Source organism: Petromyzon marinus, unplaced genomic scaffold (genome assembly GCF_048934315.1).
Source record: "Petromyzon marinus isolate PM22_M1 ecotype Great Lakes invasive population unplaced genomic scaffold, UKy_Petmar_22M1.pri1.0 PM_G_Scaffold_24, whole genome shotgun sequence".
Lineage (NCBI taxonomy): Eukaryota > Metazoa > Chordata > Hyperoartia > Petromyzontiformes > Petromyzontidae > Petromyzon > Petromyzon marinus.
This window is the reverse complement of record NW_027422806.1, coordinates 310,463-336,034: the sequence shown is the minus strand read 5'-3', so window position 1 is coordinate 336,034 and position 25,572 is coordinate 310,463. Positions and strand designations below refer to the sequence as shown.

The following is a 25,572-nucleotide window of genomic DNA, read 5'->3' as shown; positions in this document are numbered from 1 at the left end:
CAGCAACAACAACAGCAACAACAACAGCAACAACAACAGCGTAAACAACAACAGCAGCAAAAACAACAGCGACAACAACAACAACAACAGCGACAACAACAACAGCAACAGCAACAGCGACAACAACAACAGCAACAACAGCGACAACAACAGCAACAACAACAGCGACAACAACAACAGCAACAACAGCAACAACAACAGCGACAACAACAACAACAACAGCGACAACAACAACAGCAACAACAACAACAACAGCGACAACAACAGCGACAACAACAACAGCAACAACAACAGCGACAACAACAACAGCAACAACAGCGACAATAACAGTGACAACAACAACAGCAACAACAACAACAACAGCGACAACAACAACAACAGCAGCAACAACAACAGCGACAACAACAGCGACAACAACAGCGACAACAGCAACAACAACAACAGCGGCAACAACAACAGCAACAACAGCGACAATAACAGTGACAACAACAACAACAGCAACAACAACAACAGCGACAACAACAACAACAACAGCAGCAACAACAACAGCGCCAACAGCGACAACAACAACAGCGACAACAACAACAGCAACAACAACAGCGACAACAACAGCAACAACAACAACAGCAACAACAACAGCGACGACAACAACAACAACAGCGACAACAACAACAGCAACAACAGCAGCGACAACAACAACAGCAACAACAACAACAACAGCGACAACAACAGCAACAACAACAACAGCGACAACAACAACAGCAACAGCAACAACAACAGCAACAACAGCGACAACAACAACAACAGCGACAACAACAACAGCAACAACAACAGCGACAACAACAGCGACAACAACAGCGACAACAACAACAGCAACAACAACAGCGACAACAACAGCAACAACAACAACAACAGCAACAACAACAACAACAGCGACAACAACAACAGCGACAACAACAACAGCAACAACAACAGCAACAACAACAGCAACAACAACAGCGTAAACAACAACAGCAGCAAAAACAACATCGACAACAACAACAACAACAGCGACAACAACAACAACAGCAACAGCAACAGCGACAACAACAACAGCAACAACAACAGCGACAACAACAGCAACAACAACAGCGACAACAACAACAGCAACAACAACAACAGCAACAACAACAGCGACAACAACAACAGCGACAACAACAACAGCAACAACAACAACAGCGACAACAACAGCGACAACAACAACAGCGACAACAACAACAGCGACAACAACAGCAACAACAACAGCAACAACAACAGCAACAACAACAGCGTAAACAACAACAGCAGCAAAAACAACAGCGACAACAACAACAGCAACAACAACAACAGAAACAACAACAACAGCGACAACAACAGCGACAACAGCAACAACAACAGCGACAACAACAACAGCAACAACAGCGACAATAACAGTGACAACAACAACAGCAACAACAACAGCAACAACAACAACAGCGACAACAACAACAACAGCAGCAACAACAACAACAACAGCGACAACAACAGCGACAACAACAACAGCAACAACAACAACAGCGACAACAGCGACAACAACAGCGACAACAACAACAGCAACAACAACAGCGACAACAACAACAGCAACAACAACAGCAACAACAACAGCGACAACAACAACAGCAACAACAACAGCAACAACAACAACAGCAACAACAACAGCGACAAAAACAACAACAGCAGCAAAAACAACAGCGACAACAACAACAACAGCGACAACAACAACAGCAACAGCGACAACAACAACAGCAACAACAACAGCGTAAACAACAACAGCAGCAAAAACAACAGCGACAACAACAACAACAGCAACAACAGCGACAATAACAGTGACAACAACAACAGCAACAACAACAACAGCGACAACAACAACAACAGCAGCAACAACAACAGCGACAACAACAGCGACAACAACAACAGCGACAACAGCGACAACAACAACAGCAACAAGAACAACAGCGACAACAGCAACAACAACAGCAACAACAGCGACAACAACAACAGCGACAACAACAACAGCAACAACAACAGCGACAATAACAGCGACAACAACAACAGCGACAACAACAACAGGAACAACAACAGCGACAACAACAGCAACAACAACAACAGCGACAACAATAACAACAGCAACAACAACAGCAACAACAACAACAGCGACAACAACAACAGCGACAACAACAACAGCAACAACAACAGCAACAACAACAGCAACAACAACAGCGTAAACAACAACAGCAGCAAAAACAACAGCGACAACAACAACAACAACAGCGACAACAACAACAGCAACAGCAACAGCGACAACAACAACAGCAACAACAGCGACAACAACAGCAACAACAACAGCGACAACAACAACAGCAACAACAGCAACAACAACAGCGACAACAACAACAACAACAGCGACAACAACAACAGCAACAACAACAACAACAGCGACAACAACAGCGACAACAACAACAGCAACAACAACAGCGACAACAACAACAGCAACAACAGCGACAATAACAGTGACAACAACAACAACAGCAACAACAACAACAACAGCGACAACAACAACAACAGCAGCAACAACAACAGCGACAACAACAGCGACAACAACAGCGACAACAGCAACAACAACAACAGCGGCAACAACAACAGCAACAACAGCGACAATAACAGTGACAACAACAACAACAGCAACAACAACAACAGCGACAACAACAACAACAGCAGCAACAACAACAGCGCCAACAGCGACAACAACAACAGCGACAACAACAACAGCAACAACAACAGCGACAACAACAGCAACAACAACAACAGCAACAACAACAGCGACGACAACAACAACAACAGCGACAACAACAACAGCAACAACAGCAGCGACAACAACAACAGCAACAACAACAACAACAGCGACAACAACAGCAACAACAACAACAGCGACAACAACAACAGCAACAGCAACAACAACAGCAACAACAGCGACAACAACAACAACAGCGACAACAACAACAGCAACAACAACAGCGACAACAACAGCGACAACAACAGCGACAACAACAACAGCAACAACAACAGCGACAACAACAGCAACAACAACAACAACAACAGCAACAACAACAACAGCGACAACAACAACAGCGACAACAACAACAGCAACAACAACAGCAACAACAACAGCAACAACAACAGCGTAAACAACAACAGCAGCAAAAACAACATCGACAACAACAACAACAGCGACAACAACAACAACAGCAACAGCAACAGCGACAACAACAACAGCAACAACAACAGCGACAACAACAGCAACAACAACAGCGACAACAACAACAGCAACAACAACAACAGCAACAACAACAGCGACAACAACAACAGCGACAACAACAACAGCAACAACAACAACAGCGACAACAACAGCGACAACAACAACAGCGACAACAACAACAGCGACAACAACAGCAACAACAACAGCAACAACAACAGCAACAACAACAGCGTAAACAACAACAGCAGCAAAAACAACAGCGACAACAACAACAGCAACAACAACAACAGAAACAACAACAACAGCGACAACAACAGCGACAACAGCAACAACAACAGCGACAACAACAACAGCAACAACAGCGACAATAACAGTGACAACAACAACAGCAACAACAACAGCAACAACAACAACAACAACAGCGACAACAACAACAACAGCAGCAACAACAACAACAACAACAGCGACAACAACAGCGACAACAACAACAGCAACAACAACAACAGCGACAACAGCGACAACAACAGCGACAACAACAACAGCAACAACAACAGCGACAACAACAACAGCAACAACAACAGCAACAACAACAGCGACAACAACAACAGCAACAACAACAGCAACAACAACAACAGCAACAACAACAGCAACAACAACAGCAACAACAACAACAGCAACAACAACAGCGACAAAAACAACAACAGCAGCAAAAACAACAGCGACAACAACAACAACAGCTACAACAACAACAGCAACAGCGACAACAACAACAGCAACAACAACAGCGTAAACAACAACAGCAGCAAAAACAACAGCGACAACAACAACAACAGCAACAACAGCGACAATAACAGTGACAACAACAACAGCAACAACAACAACAGCGACAACAACAACAACAGCAGCAACAACAACAGCGACAACAACAGCGACAACAACAACAGCGACAACAGCGACAACAACAACAGCGACAACAACAACAGCAACAACAACAGCGACAACAACAGCAACAACAACAGCAACAACAACAGCGACAACAACAACAGCGACAACAACAACAGCAACAACAGCAGCGACAACAACAAGAACAGCAACAACAACAGCAACAACAACAGCGACAACAACAACAGCAACAACAACAACAGCGACAACAACAGCAACAGTAACAACAACAGCAACAACAGCGACAACAACAACAGCGACAACAACAACAGCAACAACAACAGCGACAACAACAGCGACAACAACAACAGCGACAACAACAACAGCAACAACAACAGCGACAACAACAGCAACAACAACAACAACAGCGACAACAATAACAACAGCAACAACAACAGCAACAACAACAACAACAGCGACAACAACAACAGCGACAACAACAACAGCAACAACAACAGCAACAACAACAGCAACAACAACAGCGTAAACAACAACAGCAGCAAAAACAACAGCGACAACAACAACAACAACAGCGACAACAACAACAGCAACAGCGACAACAACAACAGCAACAACAACAGCGACAACAACAGCAACAACAACAGCGACAACAACAGCAACAACAACAGCAACAACAACAGCGACAACAACAACAGCGACAACAACAGCAACAACAACAGCGACAACAACAACAGCGACAACAACAGCGACAACAACAACAGCAACAACAGCGACAATAATAGTGACAACAACAACAACAGCAACAACAACAACAGCGACAACAACAACAACAGCAGCAACAACAACAGCGACAACAACAGCGACAACAACAGCGACAACAGCAACAACAACAACAACAGCGGCAACAACAGCAACAACAGCGACAATAACAGTGACAACAACAACAGCAACAACAACAACAGCGACAACAACAACAGCAGCAACAACAACAGCGACAACAACAGCGACAACAACAACAGCAACAACAACAACAGCGACAACAGCGACAACAACAACAGCGACAACAACAACATCAACAACAACAGCGACAACAACAGCAACAACAACAACAGCGACAACAACAACAGCGACAACAACAACAGCAACAACAGCAGCGACAACAACAACAGCAACAACAACAACAACAGCGACAACAACAGCAACAACAACAACAGCGACAACAACAACAACAGCAACAGCAACAACAACAGCAACAACAGCGACAACAACAACAACAACAGCGACAACAACAACAGCAACAACAACAGCGACAACAACAGCGACAACAACAGCGACAACAACAACAGCAACAACAGCGACAACAACAGCAACAACAACAACAGCGACAACAAAAACAACAACAGCAGCAAAAACAACAGCGACAACAACAACAACAGCGACAACAACAACAACAGCAACAGCGACAACAACAACAGCAACAACAACAGCGACAACAACAGCAACAACAACAGCGACAACAACAACAGCGACAACAACAACAGCAACAAAACAACAACAACAACAGCAACAACAACAACAGCGACAACAACAAGAACAGCGACAACAACAACAGCAACAACAACAGCAACAACAACAACAGCAACAACAACAGCGACAACAACAACAACAACAGCGACAACAGCGACAACAACAACAGCGACAACAACAACAGCGACAACAACAACAGCAACAACAACAGCAACAACAACAGCGTAAACAACAACAGCAGCAAAAACAACAGCGACAACAACAACAGCGACAACAACAACAGAAACAACAACAGCGACAACAACAACAACAGCAGCGACAACAACAGCGACAACAACAGCGACAACAGCAACAACAACAACAGCGACAACAACAACAACAGCAACAACAGCGACAATAACAGTGACAACAACAACAGCAACAACAACAGCAACAACAACAACAGCGACAACAACAACAGCAGCAACAACAACAACAGCGACAACAACAGCGACAACAACAACAGCAACAACAACAGCGACAACAGCGACAACAACAGCGACAACAACAGCAACAACAACAGCGACAACAACAACAGCAACAACAACAACAGCAACAACAGCGACAACAACAACAGCGACAACAACAACAGCGACAACAACAGCAACAACAACAGCAACAACAGCAACAACAACAGCGACAAAAACAACAACAGCAGCAAAAACAACAGCGACAACAACAACAACAGCGACAACAACAACAACAGCAACAGCGACAACAACAACAGCAACAACAACAGCGACAACAACAGCAACAACAACAGCGACAACAACAACAGCGACAACAACAACAGCAACAAAACAACAACAACAACAGCAACAACAACAACAGCGACAACAACAAGAACAGCGACAACAACAACAGCAACAACAACAGCAACAACAACAACAGCAACAACAACAGCGACAACAACAACAACAGCAGCAACAACAGCGACAACAACAGCGACAACAACAACAACAGCGACAACAACAGCAACAACAACAACAGCAACAACAACAGCGACAACAACAACAACAGCAGCAACAACAACAGCGACAACAACAACAACAGCGACAACAACAACAGCAACAGCGACAACAACAACAACAGCAACAACAACAACAGCGACAACAGCAACAACAACAGCAACAACAACAACAACAGCGACAACAACAACAGCAACAACAGCAACAACAACAACAGCGACAACAACAGCAACAACAACAACAGCGACAACAACAACAACAGCGACAAGAATCAGCAGCGAGCTGCCATGGAGAGAGCCGGCGGTGCCGGCGGCGGCGGCGGCAGCGGAGGGAGGAGGGCGGAGGAACGGAGGAACAGCGGCGCGCTCGCACAGCCCGCGGGCGTAGGGGGTCACGCGAGGTCGCCCGCGGGAGCCCCCCCGCAGAGCGGCGGACGCGGCGGAGAGGGCTCAGCGGCGCGAGTTGGGGGGGGAGCGGCGGGGAGATGGGCGGAGGGCGGGAGAGGGAGAGCGGCGGACTTGGGGCGGCAGCGGTGGGACGCGGGAGAGCGAGCGCCGTGGGAGAGGCGGGAGGTTCGAGGCCGGGGGCAGGCGCCGGAGCGAGAACGCCGGGAACCTCCAGGCGGAGAGGCCGCGCCAACATGGCGGTCTGAGACGGGAGGGGAGGGAGAGAGGGGGGGGGGCGCGGGGGGAGGATCGGGGGGGGCGGAGACGGGAGGGGGGGGGGCGAGAGAGCGGTCGGCGTGGTGGGCCCGGCTCAGGGAGAGTCTGCGGCGGGTCAGGAGGGGCGTAGGCGACGTGGGCCTGGCGATTCCCTTCGGTGGCGGAGAGCGCGGGAGGGCGGGGGCGGTCGACGCGCCGCCGCCGCCGCCGTCGCCGGCCACGGGCCGGAGGGACGTCGCCCGTCCCCCGGGCGGCCCCCGCTCGGGCCGATGAGGAGTCTCGTCGTCGCCGTGTCCTGCTGGAGCGAGCGGCGAGCGCCCCCGCTGGCGGCCGCGAGAGCCGGAAGTTCCCCGTTCACGTGGGCGGGGATCCCGAATTGTAGAGAGGGGGCGGCAGTCAGCTGCTCGTTTGTTGTTGTTGGTTGTTGTTGTTTATCGTTTATTGCCAGTCGGTGATTACAGTTGTCACGTGTGAGGTTTGACGTCCCTTCAGGAGCATGCCAGTGACACGGGGTGTCTGCGACACGCTGTGTTTGTGTGCGTTGTGTTCAAAGCGATGCACAAAAACTCGTAGGCAGAAACACGTTACAAGTTGTCGCATTTTTGTTTAACATTCCCACAAGCACTCAGAGTCTGTGGGTCTCTGTGTGTGGTGAGTCTATGGGTCTCTGTGTGGTGAGTCTATGGGTTTCTGTGTGGTGAGTCTATGGGTCTCTGTGTGGTGAGTCTATGGGTCTCTGTGTGGTGAGTCTATGGGTCCCTGTGTGGTGAGTCTATGGGTCTCTGTGTGGTGAGTCTATGGGTCTCTGTGTGGTGAGTCTATGGGTCTCTGTGTGGTGAGTCTGTGGGTCCCTGTGTGGTGAGTTTATGGGTCTCTGTGTGGTGAGTCTATGGGTCCCTGTGTGGTGAGTCTATGGGTCTCTGTGTGGTGAGTCTATGGGTCTCTGTGTGGTGAGTCTATGGGTCTCTGTGTGGTGAGTCTATGGGTCCCTGTGTGGTGGGTATATGGGTCTCTGTGTGGTGAGTCTATGGGTCTCTGTGTGGTGAGTCTATGGGTCCCTGTGTGGTGAGTCTATGGGTCTCTGTGTGGTGAGTCTGTGGGTCCCTGTGTGGTGAGTCTATGGGTCTCTGTGTGGTGAGTCTATGGGTCTCTGTGTGATGAGTCTATGGGTCTCTGTGTGGTAAGTCTATGGGTCCCTGTGTGGTGAGTCTATGGGTCTCTGTGTGGTGAGTCTATGGGTCTCTGTGTGGTGAGTCTATGGGTCTCTGTGTGGTGAGTCTATGGGTCCCTGTGTGGTGACTCTATGGGTCTCTGTGTGATGAGTCTGTGGGTCTCTTGTGTGGTGAGTCTATGGGTCTCTGTGTGGTGAGTCTATGGGTCTCTGTGTGGTGAGTCTATGGGTCCCTGTGTGGTGAGTCTATGGGTCTCTGTGTGGTGAGTCTATGGGTCTCTGTGTGATGAGTCTATGGGTCTCTGTGTGGTAAGTCTATGGGTCCCTGTGTGGTGAGTCTATGGGTCTCTGTGTGGTGAGTCTATGGGTCTCTGTGTGGTGAGTCTATGGGTCTCTGTGTGATGAGTCTGTGGGTCTCTGTGTGATGAGTCTATGGGTCTCTGTGTGATGAGTCTATGGATCCCTGTGTGGTGAGTCTATGGGTCTCTGTGTGGTGAGTCTATGGGTCTCTGTGTGGTTATTCTATGGGTTCCTGTGTGGTGAGTCTATGGGTCTCTGTGTGGTGAGTCTTTGTGTCTCTGCGTGGTGAGTCTATAGGGCTCTGTGTGGTGAGTCTGTCTCTGTGTGGTGAGTCTATGGGTCTCTGTTTGAGTGAGTCTATGGGTGTCTGTGTGGTGAGTCTATGGGTCCCTGTGTGGTGAGTCTATGGGTCTCTGTGTGGTGAGTCTATGGGTCTCTGTGTGGTGAGTCTGTGTCTCTGCGTGGTGAGTCTATAGGTCTCTGTGTGGTGAGTCTGTTTCTGTGTGGTGAGTCTATGGGTCTCTGTGTGAGTGAGTCTATGAGTGTCTGTATGGTGAGTCTATGGGTCCCTGTGTGGTGAGTCTAGGGGTCTCTGTGTGGTGAGTCTATGGGTCCCTGTGTGGTGAGTCTATGGGTCTCTGTGGGGTGAGTCTATGGGTTTCTGTGTGGTGAGTCTAGGGGTCTCTGTGTGGTGAGTCTGTGGGTCTCTGTGTGATGAGTCTATGGGTCTCTGTGTGGTGAGTCTGTTTCTGTGTGGTGAGTCTATGGGTCTCTGTGTGAGTGAGTCTATGGGTGTCTGTGTGGTGAGTCTATGGGTCCCTGTGTGGTGAGTCTATGGGTCTCTGTGTGGTGAGTCTATGGGTTTCTGTGTGGTGAGTCTATGGGTCTCTGTGTGGTGAGTCTATGGGTCACTGTGTGATGAGTCTGTGGGTCTCTGTGTGGTGAGTCTGTGGGTCCCTGTGTGGTGAGTCTATGGGTCTCTGTGTGGTGAGTCTATGAGCCTCTGTGTGGTGAGTCTGTCTCTGTGTGGTGAGTCTATGGGTCTCTGTGTGGTGAGTCTATGGGTCTCTGTGTGGTGAGTCTATGGGTCTCTGTGTGGTGAGTCTATGGGTCTCTGTGTGGTGAGTCTATGGGTCCCTGTGTGGTGAGTCTATGGGTCTCTGTGTGGTGAGTCTGTGGGTCCCTGTGTGGTGAGTCTATGGGTCTCTGTGTGGTGAGTCTATGAGTCTGTGTGGTGAGTCTGTCTCTGTGTGGTGAGCCTATGGGTCCCTGTGTGGTGACTCTATGGGTCTCTGTGTGGTGAGTCTGTGGGTCCCTGTGTGGTGAGTCTATGGGTCTCTGTGTGGTGAGTCTATGAGTCTCTGTGTGGTGAGTCTGTCTCTGTGTGGTGAGTCTATGGGTCTCTGTGTGGTGAGTCTATGGGTCTCTGTGTGGTGAGTCTATGGGTCTCTGTGTGGTGAGTCTATGGGTCTCTGTGTGGTGAGTCTATGGGTCCCTGTGTGGTGAGTCTATGGGTCTCTGTGTGGTGAGTCTGTGGGTCCCTGTGTGGTGAGTCTATGGGTCTCTGTGTGGTGAGTCTATGAGTCTGTGTGGTGAGTCTGTCTCTGTGTGGTGAGCCTATGGGTCCCTGTGTGGTGACTCTATGGGTCTCTGTGTGGTGAGTCTGTGGGTCCCTGTGTGGTGAGTCTATGGGTCTCTGTGTGGTGAGTCTATGAGTCTGTGTGGTGAGTCTGTCTCTGTGTGGTGAGTCTATGGGTCTCTGTGTGGTGAGTCTATGGGTCCCTGTGTGGTGAGTCTATGGGTCTCTGTGTGGTGAGTCTATGGGTGTCTGTCTTTGTGGTGAGTCTATGGGTCTCTGTGTGGTGAGTCTATGTGTCTCTGTGTGGTGAGTCTATGGGTCTCTGTGTGATGAGTCTATGGGTCTCTGTGTGGTAAGTCTATGGGTCCCTGTGTGGTGAGTCTATGGGTCTCTGTGTGGTGAGTCTATGGGTCTCTGTGTGGTGAGTCTATGGGTCTCTGTGTGATGAGTCTGTGGGTCTCTGTGTGATGAGTCTATGGGTCTCTGTGTGATGAGTCTATGGATCCCTGTGTGGTGAGTCTATGGGTCTCTGTGTGGTGAGTCTATGGGTCTCTGTGTGGTTATTCTATGGGTTCCTGTGTGGTGAGTCTATGGGTCTCTGTGTGGTGAGTCTTTGTGTCTCTGCGTGGTGAGTCTATAGGTCTCTGTGTGGTGAGTCTGTCTCTGTGTGGTGAGTCTATGGGTCTCTGTTTGAGTGAGTCTATTGGTGTCTGTGTGGTGAGTCTATGGGTCCCTGTGTGGTGAGTCTATGGGTCTCTGTGTGGTGAGTCTATGGGTCTCTGTGTGGTGAGTCTGTGTCTCTGCGTGGTGAGTCTATAGGTCTCTGTGTGGTGAGTCTGTTTCTGTGTGGTGAGTCTATGGGTCTCTGTGTGAGTGAGTCTATGAGTGTATGTGTGGTGAGTCTATGGGTCCCTGTGTGGTGAGTCTAGGGGTCTCTGTGTGGTGAGTCTATGGGTCCCTGTGTGGTGAGTCTATGGGTCTCTGTGGGGTGAGTCTATGGGTTTCTGTGTGGTGAGTCTAGGGGTCTCTGTGTGGTGAGTCTGTGGGTCTCTGTGTGGTGAGTCTGTTTCTGTGTGGTGAGTCTATGGGTCTCTGTGTGAGTGAGTCTATGGGTGTCTGTGTGGTGAGTCTATGGGTCCCTGTGTGGTGAGTCTATGGGTCTCTGTGTGGTGAGTCTATGGGTTTCTGTGTGGTGAGTCTATGGGTCTCTGTGTGGTGAGTCTGTTTCTGTGTGATGAGTCTATGGGTCTCTGTGTGGTGAGTCTATGGGTCACTGTGTGATGAGTCTGTGGGTCTCTGTGTGGTGAGTCTATGGGTCTCTGTGTGGTGAGTCTATGGCTCTCTGTGTGGGTTTGTGTATACAGTACTGTTTATATATATAAAAATTGACTTACAGCACCAAGCAGTATTTTATGCCTGCAATAAATCTTGAAATGTTTCCGACTGAACGACCCCTTTTGCGTGCGCAATCGGGACCCGAAAACAAAAATCCACAATCCTGTTCATAATTGGATTACGTTTATTGTCGGGGCATGTGTGTGCGTGCGTGTGTGTGTGCGCGCGTGCGTGTGTGCGCGCGTGTGTGCGTGTGTGCGCGTGTGTGCGTGCGCGTGTGTGCGCGCGTGTGCGTGTGTGCGCGCGTGTGTGTGTGTGCGTGTGTATGTGTGTGTGTGCGTGTGTGTGTGTGCTCATTTGTGTTGGGTGGAAGCCAGGCGGGCCGGGCGGGACGAGCGTGTGGATTGAGCAATGCGCTCGGTCAGTAACTCTGTGAATCTGTTCGCTGGGGGGTGGTGGATTACAAGGCAATGAGATTTGCCCTACCGGTCAGCAGCCAAGTACCGTGTGTGTGTGTGTGGTGGGTGGCAGGGGGTGACTAAAACAATTCCACAACAGGCGAAACACACATGGACACTGTCGGGAATTCTGCACTCGTCCATTCGATCAGCTAATTGGACTTCCTGAATGTCCGAGCGTTCGGATATCGAGGGTCAAAACGGGAGGACCCGTAGAATAATCCACGCGACCACGGGGAGATCACGCAAACTCCAAATACACGTGTGTCAGGGTCAGGGTCGCACCCACGACCTCCTGCATACCAGGTAAGGTAGTTACCAGATCGCATATTGTACAGGCCATCTTGTCAATCCACTGCTGGAAGAGGGCCTCCCCACACCGTGAGGGTTATATGAGCATACTTCACCACGCTAGCCAGTGCACGGTTGGTTAGGCGGGGGAAGGGGTGGACGGGGCAGTTAAAGATATCTCACTCTTGATTTGATACATCACTCACCGCTCATGTTGGGCATGGCTTGGAACTGAATTCAGGTTGCTGCTGGGTTCATATCGAAGTGCGTTAACCACTGAGCCACAACTCTACGTAGTTAAACAGCGAGGGAAAAAAGTATTTGATCCCCTGCTGACTTTGTACGTTTGCCCACTGACAAAGAAATGATCAGTCTAAAATTTGAATGGTAGGTTTATTTGAACAGTGAGAGACAGAATCCAGAAAAACGCATGTCAAAAATGTTATAAATTGTACTCTTTGGTTCCGTTCGGTAAAAGTCACGTAGGTAAAAAAATAAAATAAAATCACGACGTTTCGGCCACAACACCTTCACTTGCGTTACGCGTTTTTCTCATTCGCGTTAAGCCGAGAGCCGTGGCGTTCGGGGATTCGCGGCAGATCTGCACGTCGCGCGGCTCGCCCCTCGGCGTTGTCGCGGCGGCGGGGCGCCTCCGTCGCTACACGTCGCAGACCGCCGAGCGCGGCGACGACGACGCGACCGCGCGAGAGGAGCCGCGCCGCGCACAATCAGCCCGGGCGCGAACACTTGCGAGACGAACGTTGATACGGCGCCGCCCGTTGCTCGGCTCGTTAATCAAGACGGGGTTAGCGAAGGGACAGCCGTCGTGGCTGCTTGGCCGGTTGATTAAGGTTAGGGGGCCAGCGTGGGGATTGGTGCTCGCCGGCTGACGATGGTTTGCGAACGCGGCCGTCCGTTGCCGTCGCGTACGCCGCCGACTAGCCGCATTTGAATGCTCGCCCTCGGCCGAGCGGGGGCTATACGCACGTGGCCCGGACATCATCCAGCACCGTGTGGAGGCAGCGACGAGGGCTTGTTGGATCGCCGTGCACGTGTCGTGAAACTCCCTTCACGTGGACGTCGAGGCGCGCCGTGCCTTTGGGCTCGCCTCGGCAGAAGTTCAGGACGGCCAAATGCGGACTCCCGTCTGTTCGTGCTGCCAGCTATGGCTGCAGGTTTTTGTCGTACGTGTTATGTATATCGTTTATTGTTAAATTTAAAATTACAGTTCCTATGATTACTGTTGTTACATTGTTTTTTATAGCTTTATTTTGGTGATTCAAAAACATATGGTTAATCTAAATTGTCTTATAGTTGTTGTTGTTGTTGGCTTGCACCACATTGTGATTTTTGCACACAGCGTTTTAATAAGTTTTTTTTGTGTGTGGAATATTTCCTGGTTTATTCCAGGATGTTTCTGTTGCGCGTCGTCGCTTTAAGATGTTCTGTGTTCAAATTGTTTGTTGCGGTTGCACCCGACTTAAGAGCCGCATGGCTCACAGGGCTATACCTAAATAAATGAAACTTTAAACTTGAAAACTTGTTCCATATGATTGGAAGAGACTTCTACCGGGTGCTCCGGGTTCCTCCCACCTGCAAACACGCGTTGGCTGCCCGATAACACCTCAATGTATAGAGGCCTGGAGAGCTTGGGCAATTGTCGGTATCGTTGAGCTCCCTCCTCCCTCCTTGCCTCTCTCCACGACGAGAGAGCGCGCGGACGCTGAGCGGAGGCGTTGAGTAACAAGTCCACATCATTATTACCTCTATTTACGGGGGGGGGGGGTGAGTGCCTTGGGTTGAGGTGGAAGAGGTGGAAGAGGTGAGAGAGCGACCCCCTTCAGCTCAGCTCAATGTTCACCGCGCCCACCGGATCCTTTCCCGCCCCGTGCCACGCGCGATGGGGATGTACACCCCCCCCCCCCCAGGGTATATTTATTTGCACCGCCAAGTTGCCTACACCCCGAGTGTTTGTTTACATCACGGCGGCGACGTTTACACAAACAACTCTTTACAAAGCGGCACCGGGACCGAGTGGGGGGGCAATGGGGATTGGGGTTCCCGGGCCCCTGGATAGGGCAGAGACACGTGGCGGCGATCGGGCGGCGAGGTGGAAACCTTCTCAACGGATTCGCGCGACTTCGACGAATTAACTCGGCGTCTTGAGAGTCACGTGTCAAACGATGGCCGCCGCGTGTCCACTCCGCCTCGAAGGCGGCACAAGGACCACCAAGCGGAGACGATCGTCGCGCATCAAGCGGCCGCCCACGCGTCGTGGGCACCGCGCGGGTCTCCGCTCAAAAGGCAGGAAACGAAAACGCGACCGGCGAGGAAACCCGATCCTCTCCGCTCCGTCCGATCCCCCTTCTTCGTGGGCCGCAAGCCTCTCCCCCCCCCCCGGACCGCTTCTCCTCGGGAGCCCCCCTCGTCGTCGTGGGCCTGGGTAGAGCCGACCCGACGTCGGGGCGTCGTCGCTCACGCTGTGTGTTCCTGGATGCTGCGCTAAGACTGGAAGAGGTGGAATGCCCTGCGCGACTTGTTAAAGGTCGTGGACAACGCGAGAAGTTTACCGGACGTTTGCGTGCCGGATTCGGCAAAGGTGGTAAAGGTCTTAAGTTCGAATCCTCGTTTCGGCGGTCGACCGAGCCCGATATCCCTCCGGGGGTTGACAAAATGAGCGCCACTCTGCGGGGAAGATCGACAGTGCTTGCCCTGTGGACGGACTCGTCCTCGTAGCGGTAACGTGGAATTCCGACGCTCCGTGGCTCTGCAGGGCTACGAACAACACACGCCTCAACGCTCGCTCGAGAAGCAAATCGCTCCGACCGTGCCTTGCGTTTCGGTTTCCTCGAGCCGTTTGCGGCGTTTCCCATCGTGCGGCAGTTCTGACGCAGCCAGCCGAGATCTCGTGAGAGAGACGTCTTGAGCGGTGGTTGGGGGGGGTGGGGGGCCCCCCACAGAAGCTTCAGGAAGTTCATATTCTTTGGTTCCATCGGTAAAGTAACGTAGATAGAGAAATCAAAATAAAGTGAATACAAATATAATGAGAATAAAAACCGCGATGTACCCATCGCAACACGAGCGGTTGTCATCAGGAAGGGGGAGGGGGGGGGGGTGACATCGACCGATCGCGTTGCGTTCGGAACGTCGTCGTTCTTGTTCTCATTATTTTTATTCGCTCCATTTGTTATTTCTCTATCCGCGTGAGTTTAACCGAAAGAACCAAACAGCAGGAACTTCCCGCGGCCGCGGAAGTTTTAAGTCTTCAGGAAGTCGCGGTGAGTAAAGTTAGGAGGGGTGGTGGTGGTGGTGGGGGGTCAGTAGAGCAGGGCCAGGGGGAGCGGAGGGAGGGAAGCAGAGAGGCGGTGATTCAGGGCGCCCAGCCCTCTAGGAGCCGCGCCTGAGGTGGCCGCGCTTGGGTAGCCCCAGGCCTCATCCTCATCATCCATCGCTTGCCACCCGGGATCCATCGCGGGCCACACGGGATCGATCCGCCACACCAACGAGCCCTGCGCTGAACAACGGCTCTGCCTCTGCTAACCCCTCCTGCTGCTGCTGCTCCTCCTGCTGCTGCTGCTCCTCCTGCTGCTGCTGCTCCTGCTGCTCCTGCTGCTGCTCCTGCTGGAGTTTCTGGAGCCGGTACGTGACCTGCAGGAGCCGCCGGTACACCGTGGCCTGCGACTCGGGCGTCTGGTGACTCGCGGGGTCCTCGAATGACGCGAAAGGATCGGCCGCCGCTTCCGCATCTTCCTCTGCTTTGCGCTCCTCCTCCTCATGCTCCTCCTCCATCTCATGTTCATCTCCCTGCTCTTCTTCTTCTTCTTCCACCCGCTGCTCTTTTTTTTTATTCCGGGGTCTCGTGCGCTGGACGCGGGGACCACCTGACGCGCACGTGGGGACCAGCTGGCCGCTCGGCCGATCGGCTGACACCCCCGACGGTGCGGAGGTTTCAGGGTCCCCGTCTGTGTCCGCCTATTATACAAGCAGCAGCAGCAACAACAACAAACAAATATGAATAAGTTAGTTTTCCCTACGATTCCAGACTTATGGGCCACCCAATGTAGGCCTCACACAGAGTATTTTAAAATGGCACGAGCTTTACTACTACAGGCTTCACCCGGGAGTTGTGGAGTCTTGCCTTGGGATTAATTTAATATTCCCTTTTATTTCACTGACAAAACCTGACAAAAAATTTGATGCTCGCAAGAAATAAAAAAAGCCGAGACAAATAAATTTAACTAAATCGGAATAAAAATTTCGATTTAAAGCTTTCGTAACTGCAGGGATTCATCTTATTGGTTCTTTCGGTAAAGTCACCACTTGGAATGGAAATAAAATAATAAAAATAAAACATAATAAAATAGAATTCTCACGACGTTTCGGCCACAACACAAGTAGAAGAAGGCTACTTGTGTTGTGGCCGAAACGTCGTGAGAATTTCATTTTGTTTTATTTTTATTACTTTATTTCCATTCTACGTGGTGACTTTACCGAAAGAACCAACAAGATAAATCGGACGTCTTTCACTCGAGGAAGTTCAACCTTAACCAGGCGACTCGGGAAGGGACTGTGAGGTGGCGAGCTGAAAATCGTCGCGTTCCCTTAGAAATTCCAGACGGCGTAAGCCGTGCAAATTTCACGACGTCAGAGAGTCAGCGTTGGAGAGGTTTTGCCGCTTCACACAAACGGATGGATCTTCCGCTTTATATTTAAGCGCGAGCTGAAAATAGTCGCGTCGACTTAGAACATCGAGACAGCTTTTGCTCGGGATGCATGGCCTACGCGGAGGGTTGGGGGGAGGAGGGGGATGCGTGACGTCAGCAGGCACTCTGCGTGACGCTGCCGCATGCCGGTGACATCACGGATGCGACATCACCGCTCACTTGCCGTGCACTGTGTGTGAGTGTGTGTGTGGGCTGCTGTGATTTACTTTGTGCTATTTATTATTTTACCAGGTAAGGGCCACCGAGCCATACGGCTCTTATTTCAGACGCGACCTGGCCACAAACGATAGCCCGGTGAAGTGGCTTTTCAAGTGGAAATGTACAGCGGCCAAATACTCTGAACGCGTGTTCATAAATGCGGAGGGGAAAAAAACCCGGAGGACCCGTAGAAGAACATCCATGCCCACAGGGAGAGAGAGAGAACACGCAAACTCCAAATATGTGGGCGTCCAGGTCAGGATCGAACCCGTGACCTCCTGGCGCTTTGCGTGTACGCTGCGTGGGGGGGTTAATCCCGGGTGAGGCCACTGCCCCGCGTCTCGCGATGTCCCCGTGTCCCCGAGCGCGAAGAGACAACAGAGGCGAGATCCGTAACCGGCAGGAGACGGCGAATATGAATCATCGCGTCTCACCGTTCCTGACGAGGCTCGGCCGCTCCCGGACTCCGTGGAGGGCGAACTGCACCCAGGCACCGTCCCTGTACAGCGCAGACACAGAGACGATGCACACGAGACAAAGGCCCCCCCCACCGTGTAGCCTCAACGGGCCGCTGGGGCATGTGCCGTTAACGACGGCCTAAGAAGGCAGCGACGGCGCTCGTGAGGAGGCGGGCGGCCAACGCCGCGTCCGGCCGCCTTTGTCTCCGTAGCGGCGACGCGCGGACGTTGCGCCGGATGCTCGTTTGAGGCTGTGCCGACCTAAAGGGAGGGGCGGCCCCGGACCAGCGCAGATTTGCGCTACCGACGTTGGCCGTGAGCGTTCGTGCGAACCACCGCGCGAACGCTCCCCACGCAACATGGAGGCACGCGCCGTGCGCTGGATCCTGAGCAATGGGGCCACGGTGGATAAGTTTGGGGGTAGTGGGGAGGGTTGGTGTGCCGGGAGGGGGGCGGTGGTGTCGCTTACACAGCAGCTTTCGTTGGCACGGCGGGTTCCCTTCGCGGCACGGGGATGCCCCCCGGGCACTATTGGAGCGCCCCCCCTGGCTGTGACTCCTCCCTCGTGCTGCTGCTGCGAGGGAGAGAGAAGGAGACGGGAGGGAGAGAGAGAGAGAGAGACCCCCACCCCCCCCCAACACGGTTTCGCGAGCACGCCGCTCGTTTTGAGCGGAGCCGGCAACGACGGGGAAGCCGGATGGCCGCTGTCGTTACGGTGGCGCCGATCGAGCCGCAATTAAAATGCACCGCCCGCCATTTCCCAGTAATCACCTCCTTCTCGCTCCACAGGCGCCGGGACCGTGCTCGTCCGAAAGCAGGGCGAATCGCCGATGCCGCGAGCGGACGGCGCCGTTTTGCCGTCAAGCGCCGAGCCGGGGCCGCTCCTGGGGCTCCGATGTCGCGAGGCGAAGCCCGGGGCCGGCTCCGTGTCCGCTGGGCCATACTCCTGGGGGGGCCCGTGCGGAGGCCTGCCAGGCCCCCACTGCATGGGACTTAATCCCAACTGCTGCTGCTGCTGCCACGGGTCCTCAACCCCGAACCAGGGCCTGGGGGGTGAGTGCCCACGATCGTCAAGGAGGAAGCCATCGTCCTCCAAGAGGCTGTGCTCAGTGGCGTCGAGCTGTGAGGGCCTCGGAGTCTTGGGCCCGCGGTCCGAGTTCCGACGGCGCGCGAGCGGCGGCACGGGCCCAGGGCCTCGTCGGGGGTGAAGTCGGAACTCTCCATGAAGTGACCTGCGCTGGGCCCGTGGGAGAACGGTGAATGTGAGGAGGATCATTGAGGAGACGCAGCCCCTCCTTGACCGCCGCGGGGTGCTGCGCCGCCCGCCGTGGGAAGGGTCACGAAGTCGAAGCCAGCGTGGCAACACAGGTGGGTAAGTAGACGCTCAAACGTCTGTCTGTAGGGATGTTGGGGTGTGCGCTGGGGCGTAATGGGGTGTAGGGGTTGATGGGGCGTTTTGGGTGGCAGCGTGTGGATGCAAACGGGTGTACAGAGTTCAAGTGTCAAGTTGATTTTGTGTGACCGGGGTGAGACCTCAACAGACCAGGATAACTGATTTGCAAGAGTGACCTGGGTCATGGCAATGACAAAAAGAATAACGTAAGAGTACAGCAAAATGAAGCAAATTGAAGCCAGAAGCAAGACAACTCAATTTAAACCCACTTCCCAATGTGGTATCAAACTTGGTAAACTTATGTCATACTGATGACAATACCATATTCTATCATTAAAAATAAAATAAAAACATTTTTTTAAACATAATTTTTTATATGTTATGTTTCGGCTCGGCTCTAATTGTCCACGCTCAACTGACGTTGGCTGTAAATGACCACGGTCCCCTTACGTCGTGGCGAGCTTCTGGGGCCACATTAGTACGGTGCATTTCATTAAAGCGCGTTTTTTTATAATACTTATTTGACAGGTTTTTGCGTACGTACTCAACGGATGGTCCTCCTAGCGCGCTGCGCTACCAACAACCTGTCGACCCGTGTTCGACTCCCGCTCCTGGCCAACATCAGTGACGATTATCTGAACCGATCCTTGGCCTCCCCCTAGATCGACTCAGCCTCAAATGAGTTACCTGTTGCAATGCGTAAACATTGACACCCACCCCCCTCGTCTTCCGTGCCGGCCTTCACAGGTGCTCGCTAACAGCACTTGCCCCGACAGTCCGTTAATGCTCTACGGAATATATCGTTGCCATCGTGTGCACGTAAAGAGCACCACCAACCACCACCACCCGCCCCACCGTATAACATTTAAACAATTGTTGGGCGTCAACTGCTGTCGCGAGTGGTTATCGCACGGCGCTACGAACCTGACTCACGACGAATACGAGCGCCTCCCCTAGGTCGACTCAGCCTTAAAACGAGTACCTGGTGCGGTGTGTAGACATCGACGCGGGGCGAGAGAGAGAGAGAGGAGAGAGGAGAGAGATGTAGCAGCTGAGCGTGGTGCTGGCCACCCACCGCCTGCCTCTCACGTGCCCCGGGGCGACCTTCACAGCAGCAGCAGCAGCTCGCCGACGGCACTTGGCCCCCCAAAGGTTCAGGTCACGTCGGTTATAAGATCACTTCAGTCTAGATCTGAAGCCAACGTGACTGCAGGGATTCGCAGGCTGTGTTTTTTTCCGCTAAAGTCAGGTAGTAGGTTTAAAATAAAATAAATTAAATAAATTAAAACTAAATTCTAGATTTAAAGCTTTCGTGACTGCAAGGATCCATACTCTTTGGTTCTATTAGAAAACAAAGCGCCTTGACAAAGGAATTAGCATATAATTTAGCATCTGCGGATGTGTATACTTTAACTTAGCTATTTCAATGAGCCATTTAAATACTAAATTCTATGCTAATTCCTTTGTCAAGGCGCTTTGTTTCTTCTCACACAGCTTAAAAGTCGTGATCTGAGCGTGGCTTTTTCACTCCAGCACTGTCCTCCAGACAGTCTCGTCCCTTCACCTGATGAAGGCCGCTTGTGTTGTGGGCGAAACGTCGTGATTTTTTTGTTATTTTATTTTCACCTACGTGGTGACTTTACCCAATAGAACCAAAGAGTAAATTAAAACTAAATTCTACCACGACGTTTCGGGCACAACCACAACAAGGGTCCTTCACGTTGTCCCCCCCCCTCCCCCACCTGAAGGTCGCTTTGGGTTGCGCCCGAAACGTCGTGATTTAATTTTAGTTTTCTTTTATTTTCTTTATTTTTGTTACCTACGTGACTTCACCGGAAGAAAAAACAAACTAAAGAGTGTTAATCCCTGCCGACACGAAATCTTTCAAATCTATAATCATATCGATTACTTGTCTATTGCTTATCGATCAATACGATGGCTCTGAACTTGCGCGTGCTCCCCGATTCCCCCCCTCGTCTCTAATTCCGAGCGCTCTCCACGCCGCTCTGCGCAGATCTTCGTCGTCGGCGAGAAACTCCCTGGGAGGCAGAAAATAAGTCCACAACGTTCCGGGCATGCACGCAAACAAGCGGCCAATCGCCATCAGGTAGGGGGTCAACCGCAGCAGGAAACAGTCGCTGAAGTGGGCGGTAAGCTGCCTCTTGCTGTGGTTGTGTCCCTCCCCCCCCCGCCACCTGAAGGAGGACGCTTGGGGTTGCGCCCGAAACGTCGTTATTTAAATTTTGATTTAAAGCTTTCGTTACTGCAGTAATTCATATTCTTAGCTCTTTTGGTAAAGTCACCACGTTGAAGGGAAACAATAAAATATTTAATTGTTATATATTTTATTGTTTCCCTTCAACGTGACTTTACCGAAAGAGCTAAGAATATGTCGTTATTTAATTTAAAGTTTTCATTCATTTATTAATTATTTTACCTAGGCGACGTAAGCGATGTTAACCGTGGCTGCTGCTGCTGTGTCGTGGTGGTGCGAGGTGGCGGCTGCTTGGGGTGGGGTTGGGGTGGGGTGGGGGGAGACTTTCATCCAGCAGTGGGTTGATCATGGCTGATGGTGTCGTCATCGTCGTCGTCGTGATCGTCAAACGATGTCGCCGTGGTGTTTGCCAGCAGACGCATGGAGGAGGAGGAGCAGGAGGATGAGGATGATGAGGAGGATGAGGATGAGGAGGATGAGGAGGAGGAGGAGGTCGCCTCCTCTCTGCGTCATTGCGGCCGTGGCGGCGTGGAGCGGCTTCACCTCAACGTGAAGACGTCGCTCAGTCACACGCGGCGGGGGGGAAACAACAACAACAATAACAACAATAACAACACACAATAACAACAACAAAACAACAACAATAACAACAATAACAACAAACAACAACAATAACAACAACAAAACAACAATAACAACAACAAAACAACAACAACAATAACAACAACAATAACAACAAACAGCAACAACAATACAACAATAATAACAACAATAACAACAATAATAACAACAATAACAACAACAATAACAATACAACAACAATAACAACAACAACAATAATAACAACAGCAATAACAACAACAAAACAACAACAATAACAACAATAACAACAACAACAAAACAACAACAATAACAACAAAACAACAACAATAACAACAATAACAATACAACAACAATAACAATACAACAACAATAACAATACAACAAAACAACAACAATAACAACAACAAAACAATAACAATACAACAACAATAACAACAATACAACAACAATAACAACAATACAACAACAACAATACAACAATAATAACAATAACAACAATAATAACAACAACAATAACAACACCAAAACAACAATAACAACAACAAAACAACAACAAAACAACAATAACAACACAACAATAACAACAACAATAATAACAATAACAACAACAATAACAACAATAACAACAAAACAACAACAATAACAATACAACAACAATAACAACAACAATACAACAATAACAATAACAACAATACAACAACAATAATAACAACAATAACAACAATAATAACAACAATAACAACACCAAAACAACAATAACAACAACAAAACAACAATAACAACAAAACAACAATAACAACAATAACAATACAACAATAACAATACAACAACAATAATAACAACAACAACAATAACAATAACACCAAAACAACAACAAAACAAAACAACAATAACAATACAACAATAACAATACAACAATACAACAACAATAATAACAACAATAACAACAATAATAACAACAATAACAACACCAAAACAACAATAACAACAACAAAACAAAACAACAATAACAACAAAACAACAATAACAACAATAACAACACAACAATAACAATACAACAATACAACAATAATAATAACAACAATAACAACAATAATAACAACAATAACAACACCAAAACAACAATAACAACAAAACAACAATAACAATAAAACAATAACAATACAACAATACAACAACAATAACAACACCAAAACAACAATAACAACAAAACAACAATAACAACAAAACAACAATAACAATACAACAATAACAATACAACAATACAACAACAATAATAACAACAATACAACAACAATAATAACAAGAACAATAACAACAATAACAACAACAAAACAACAACAATAACAATACAACAATAACAACAATACAACAACAATAACAACAATACAACAACAATACAACAACAATAATAACAATAACAACAATAATAACAACAACAATAACAACACCAAAACAACAATAACAACAAAACAACAATAACAACACAACAATAACAACAATACAACAACAATAATAACAATAACAACAACAATAACAACAACAATAACAACAAAACAACAACAATAACAACAATAACAATACAACAACAATAACAACAATACAACAACAATAACAATAACAACAATACAACAACAATAATAACAACAACAATAACAACAATAACAACACCAAAACAACAATAACAACAACAAAACAACAATAACAACAAAACAACAATAACAATACAACAATAACAATACAACAATACAACAATAATAACAACAATAATAACAACAATAACAACACCAAAACAACAATAACAACAACAAAACAACAATAACAATACAACAATAACAATACAACAACAACAATAACAACAATAATAACAACAATAACAACACCAAAACAACAATAACAACAAAACAACAATAACAACAAAACAACAATAACAATACAACAATAACAATACAACAATAACAACAATAACAACAATAATAACAACAATAACAACACCAAAACAACAATAACAACAAAACAACAATAACAACAAAACAACAATAACAATACAACAATAACAATACAACAATACAACAACAATAACAATAATAACAACAATAATAACAACAATAACAACACCAAAACAACAATAACAACAACAAAACAACAATAACAACAAAACAACAAGAACAACAATAACAATACAACAATAACAATACAACAATAATAACAACAACTCCCTCAGCAACTCCCTCACTCCTCACCTCGCGTGTCGTCTTCCTCCTCCTCACCTCTTCTCTGCTCTCCTCACCTCTTCTCTGCTCTCCTCACCTCTTCTCTCCTCACCTCTTCTCGCCTCTCCTCACCTCTTCTCTCCTCACCTCTTCTCGCCTCTCCTCACCTCTTCTCTCCTCACCTCTTCTCGCTCTCCTCACTCCGCACCTCAACTCGCTGCTTCTCTGCTCCTCACCACCACCAAACTCCCCCTCCCCCACCCGTGGGCACGTGACTGCCCCTCCCCCACCTCACCCGTGGGCACGTGACTGCCCCTCCCCCAATCACGAGACCCGTCCCCTCCCTACACACAAAACGCGGTGACGTCATCTCACATAATTTACACGCGTGACGTCATTTTCAAAACTCCCGCGACGTGACGTCATCGACCGTAAAAACCTCGGTGCCAGCTTGTTGGTTGACGCGTGGTAAGCGTGTGTGTGTGTGAAGAGTGGCAAGGGCGGTGGGACAGCGGTTAGCGCACACTGCGGCGTGTGGGTGACTCCAATCAGTGTGTGTGTATGGAGCGCGCATATATATAAAATACCAGCGGTTAGTACCCGGCATTGCCCGGGTGAAAAAAGCAAACACACACATGGACTTACACACAGACATCGACCCACACACATAGAAACACATGGACTTAGACGCACACACACAGATATGGTTAAACCCAAGATGGATTGTTAGCAGGCCAGCCTAAATGTTTCTAACCGGTAAATATGTTGCATTAGGGGGATTCAAGTTTCGCAAGCGTAGAGAAGGGAGGGAATGATCGTGGGCGAGAAGACGTGGAGCTTCGTGCTGAGCGAGAGACCAGGTAGCTTACACACAGTGTTACGCAGCGGATGAAAAGATTATGCCGCTCGACTGATTCGGAGTGAGACCTCTGGTGTTAAACTGGAGCCGGTCATGAGCACACTGGGCAGGTATGAGAAACTCTGCACTCTCTCCACAACTTGGCCATCAGCAATTGTGAGTTGTGGGGGTGGATTTTCCGATGGTACAAAATACCCAGGCAGGTGCTTAGTTTTGGTGGGGCTGCTGGTAAGGCCCCACGTCTTAGTGGCAAGCTCTAGGTTCAGCAGCAGTGCGTCCAATTCCTCTTCTGAGTGAGCATACATAACGTGGTTGAGCAATAGGGAGCCATCCCTTGACCGCACCCGGGCATCAATCAGCCTC

The 25,572-nt window shown here is 49.4% G+C and overlaps 1 protein-coding gene across 3 annotated transcripts; it reads right to left on the bottom strand.

Moving 5' to 3' along the window:
* Positions 1–12,920: 12,920 nt before the first annotated feature.
* Positions 12,921–24,585, bottom strand: LOC142913268 (uncharacterized). 3 transcript variants are annotated; one of them, XM_076060800.1, is made up of 5 exons: positions 24,381–24,585; positions 18,698–19,163; positions 18,396–18,500; positions 17,903–17,967; positions 12,921–16,518 (listed from the first exon to the last, which is right to left on the bottom strand). In XM_076060800.1, exons 2-5 carry the CDS (start codon positions 18,912–18,914, stop codon positions 15,988–15,990), a joined length of 918 nt encoding a protein of 305 aa, XP_075916915.1. In that variant the 5' UTR covers positions 18,915–19,163; positions 24,381–24,585; the 3' UTR covers positions 12,921–15,987. The 3 variants fall into 3 exon arrangements, with proteins under 3 accessions (XP_075916915.1, XP_075916914.1, XP_075916916.1); XM_076060799.1 differs by having other exon boundaries at positions 18,698–19,158; XM_076060801.1 differs by lacking the exon at positions 18,396–18,500 and having other exon boundaries at positions 18,698–19,158.
* Between the last annotated feature and the right edge of the window lie 987 nt (positions 24,586–25,572).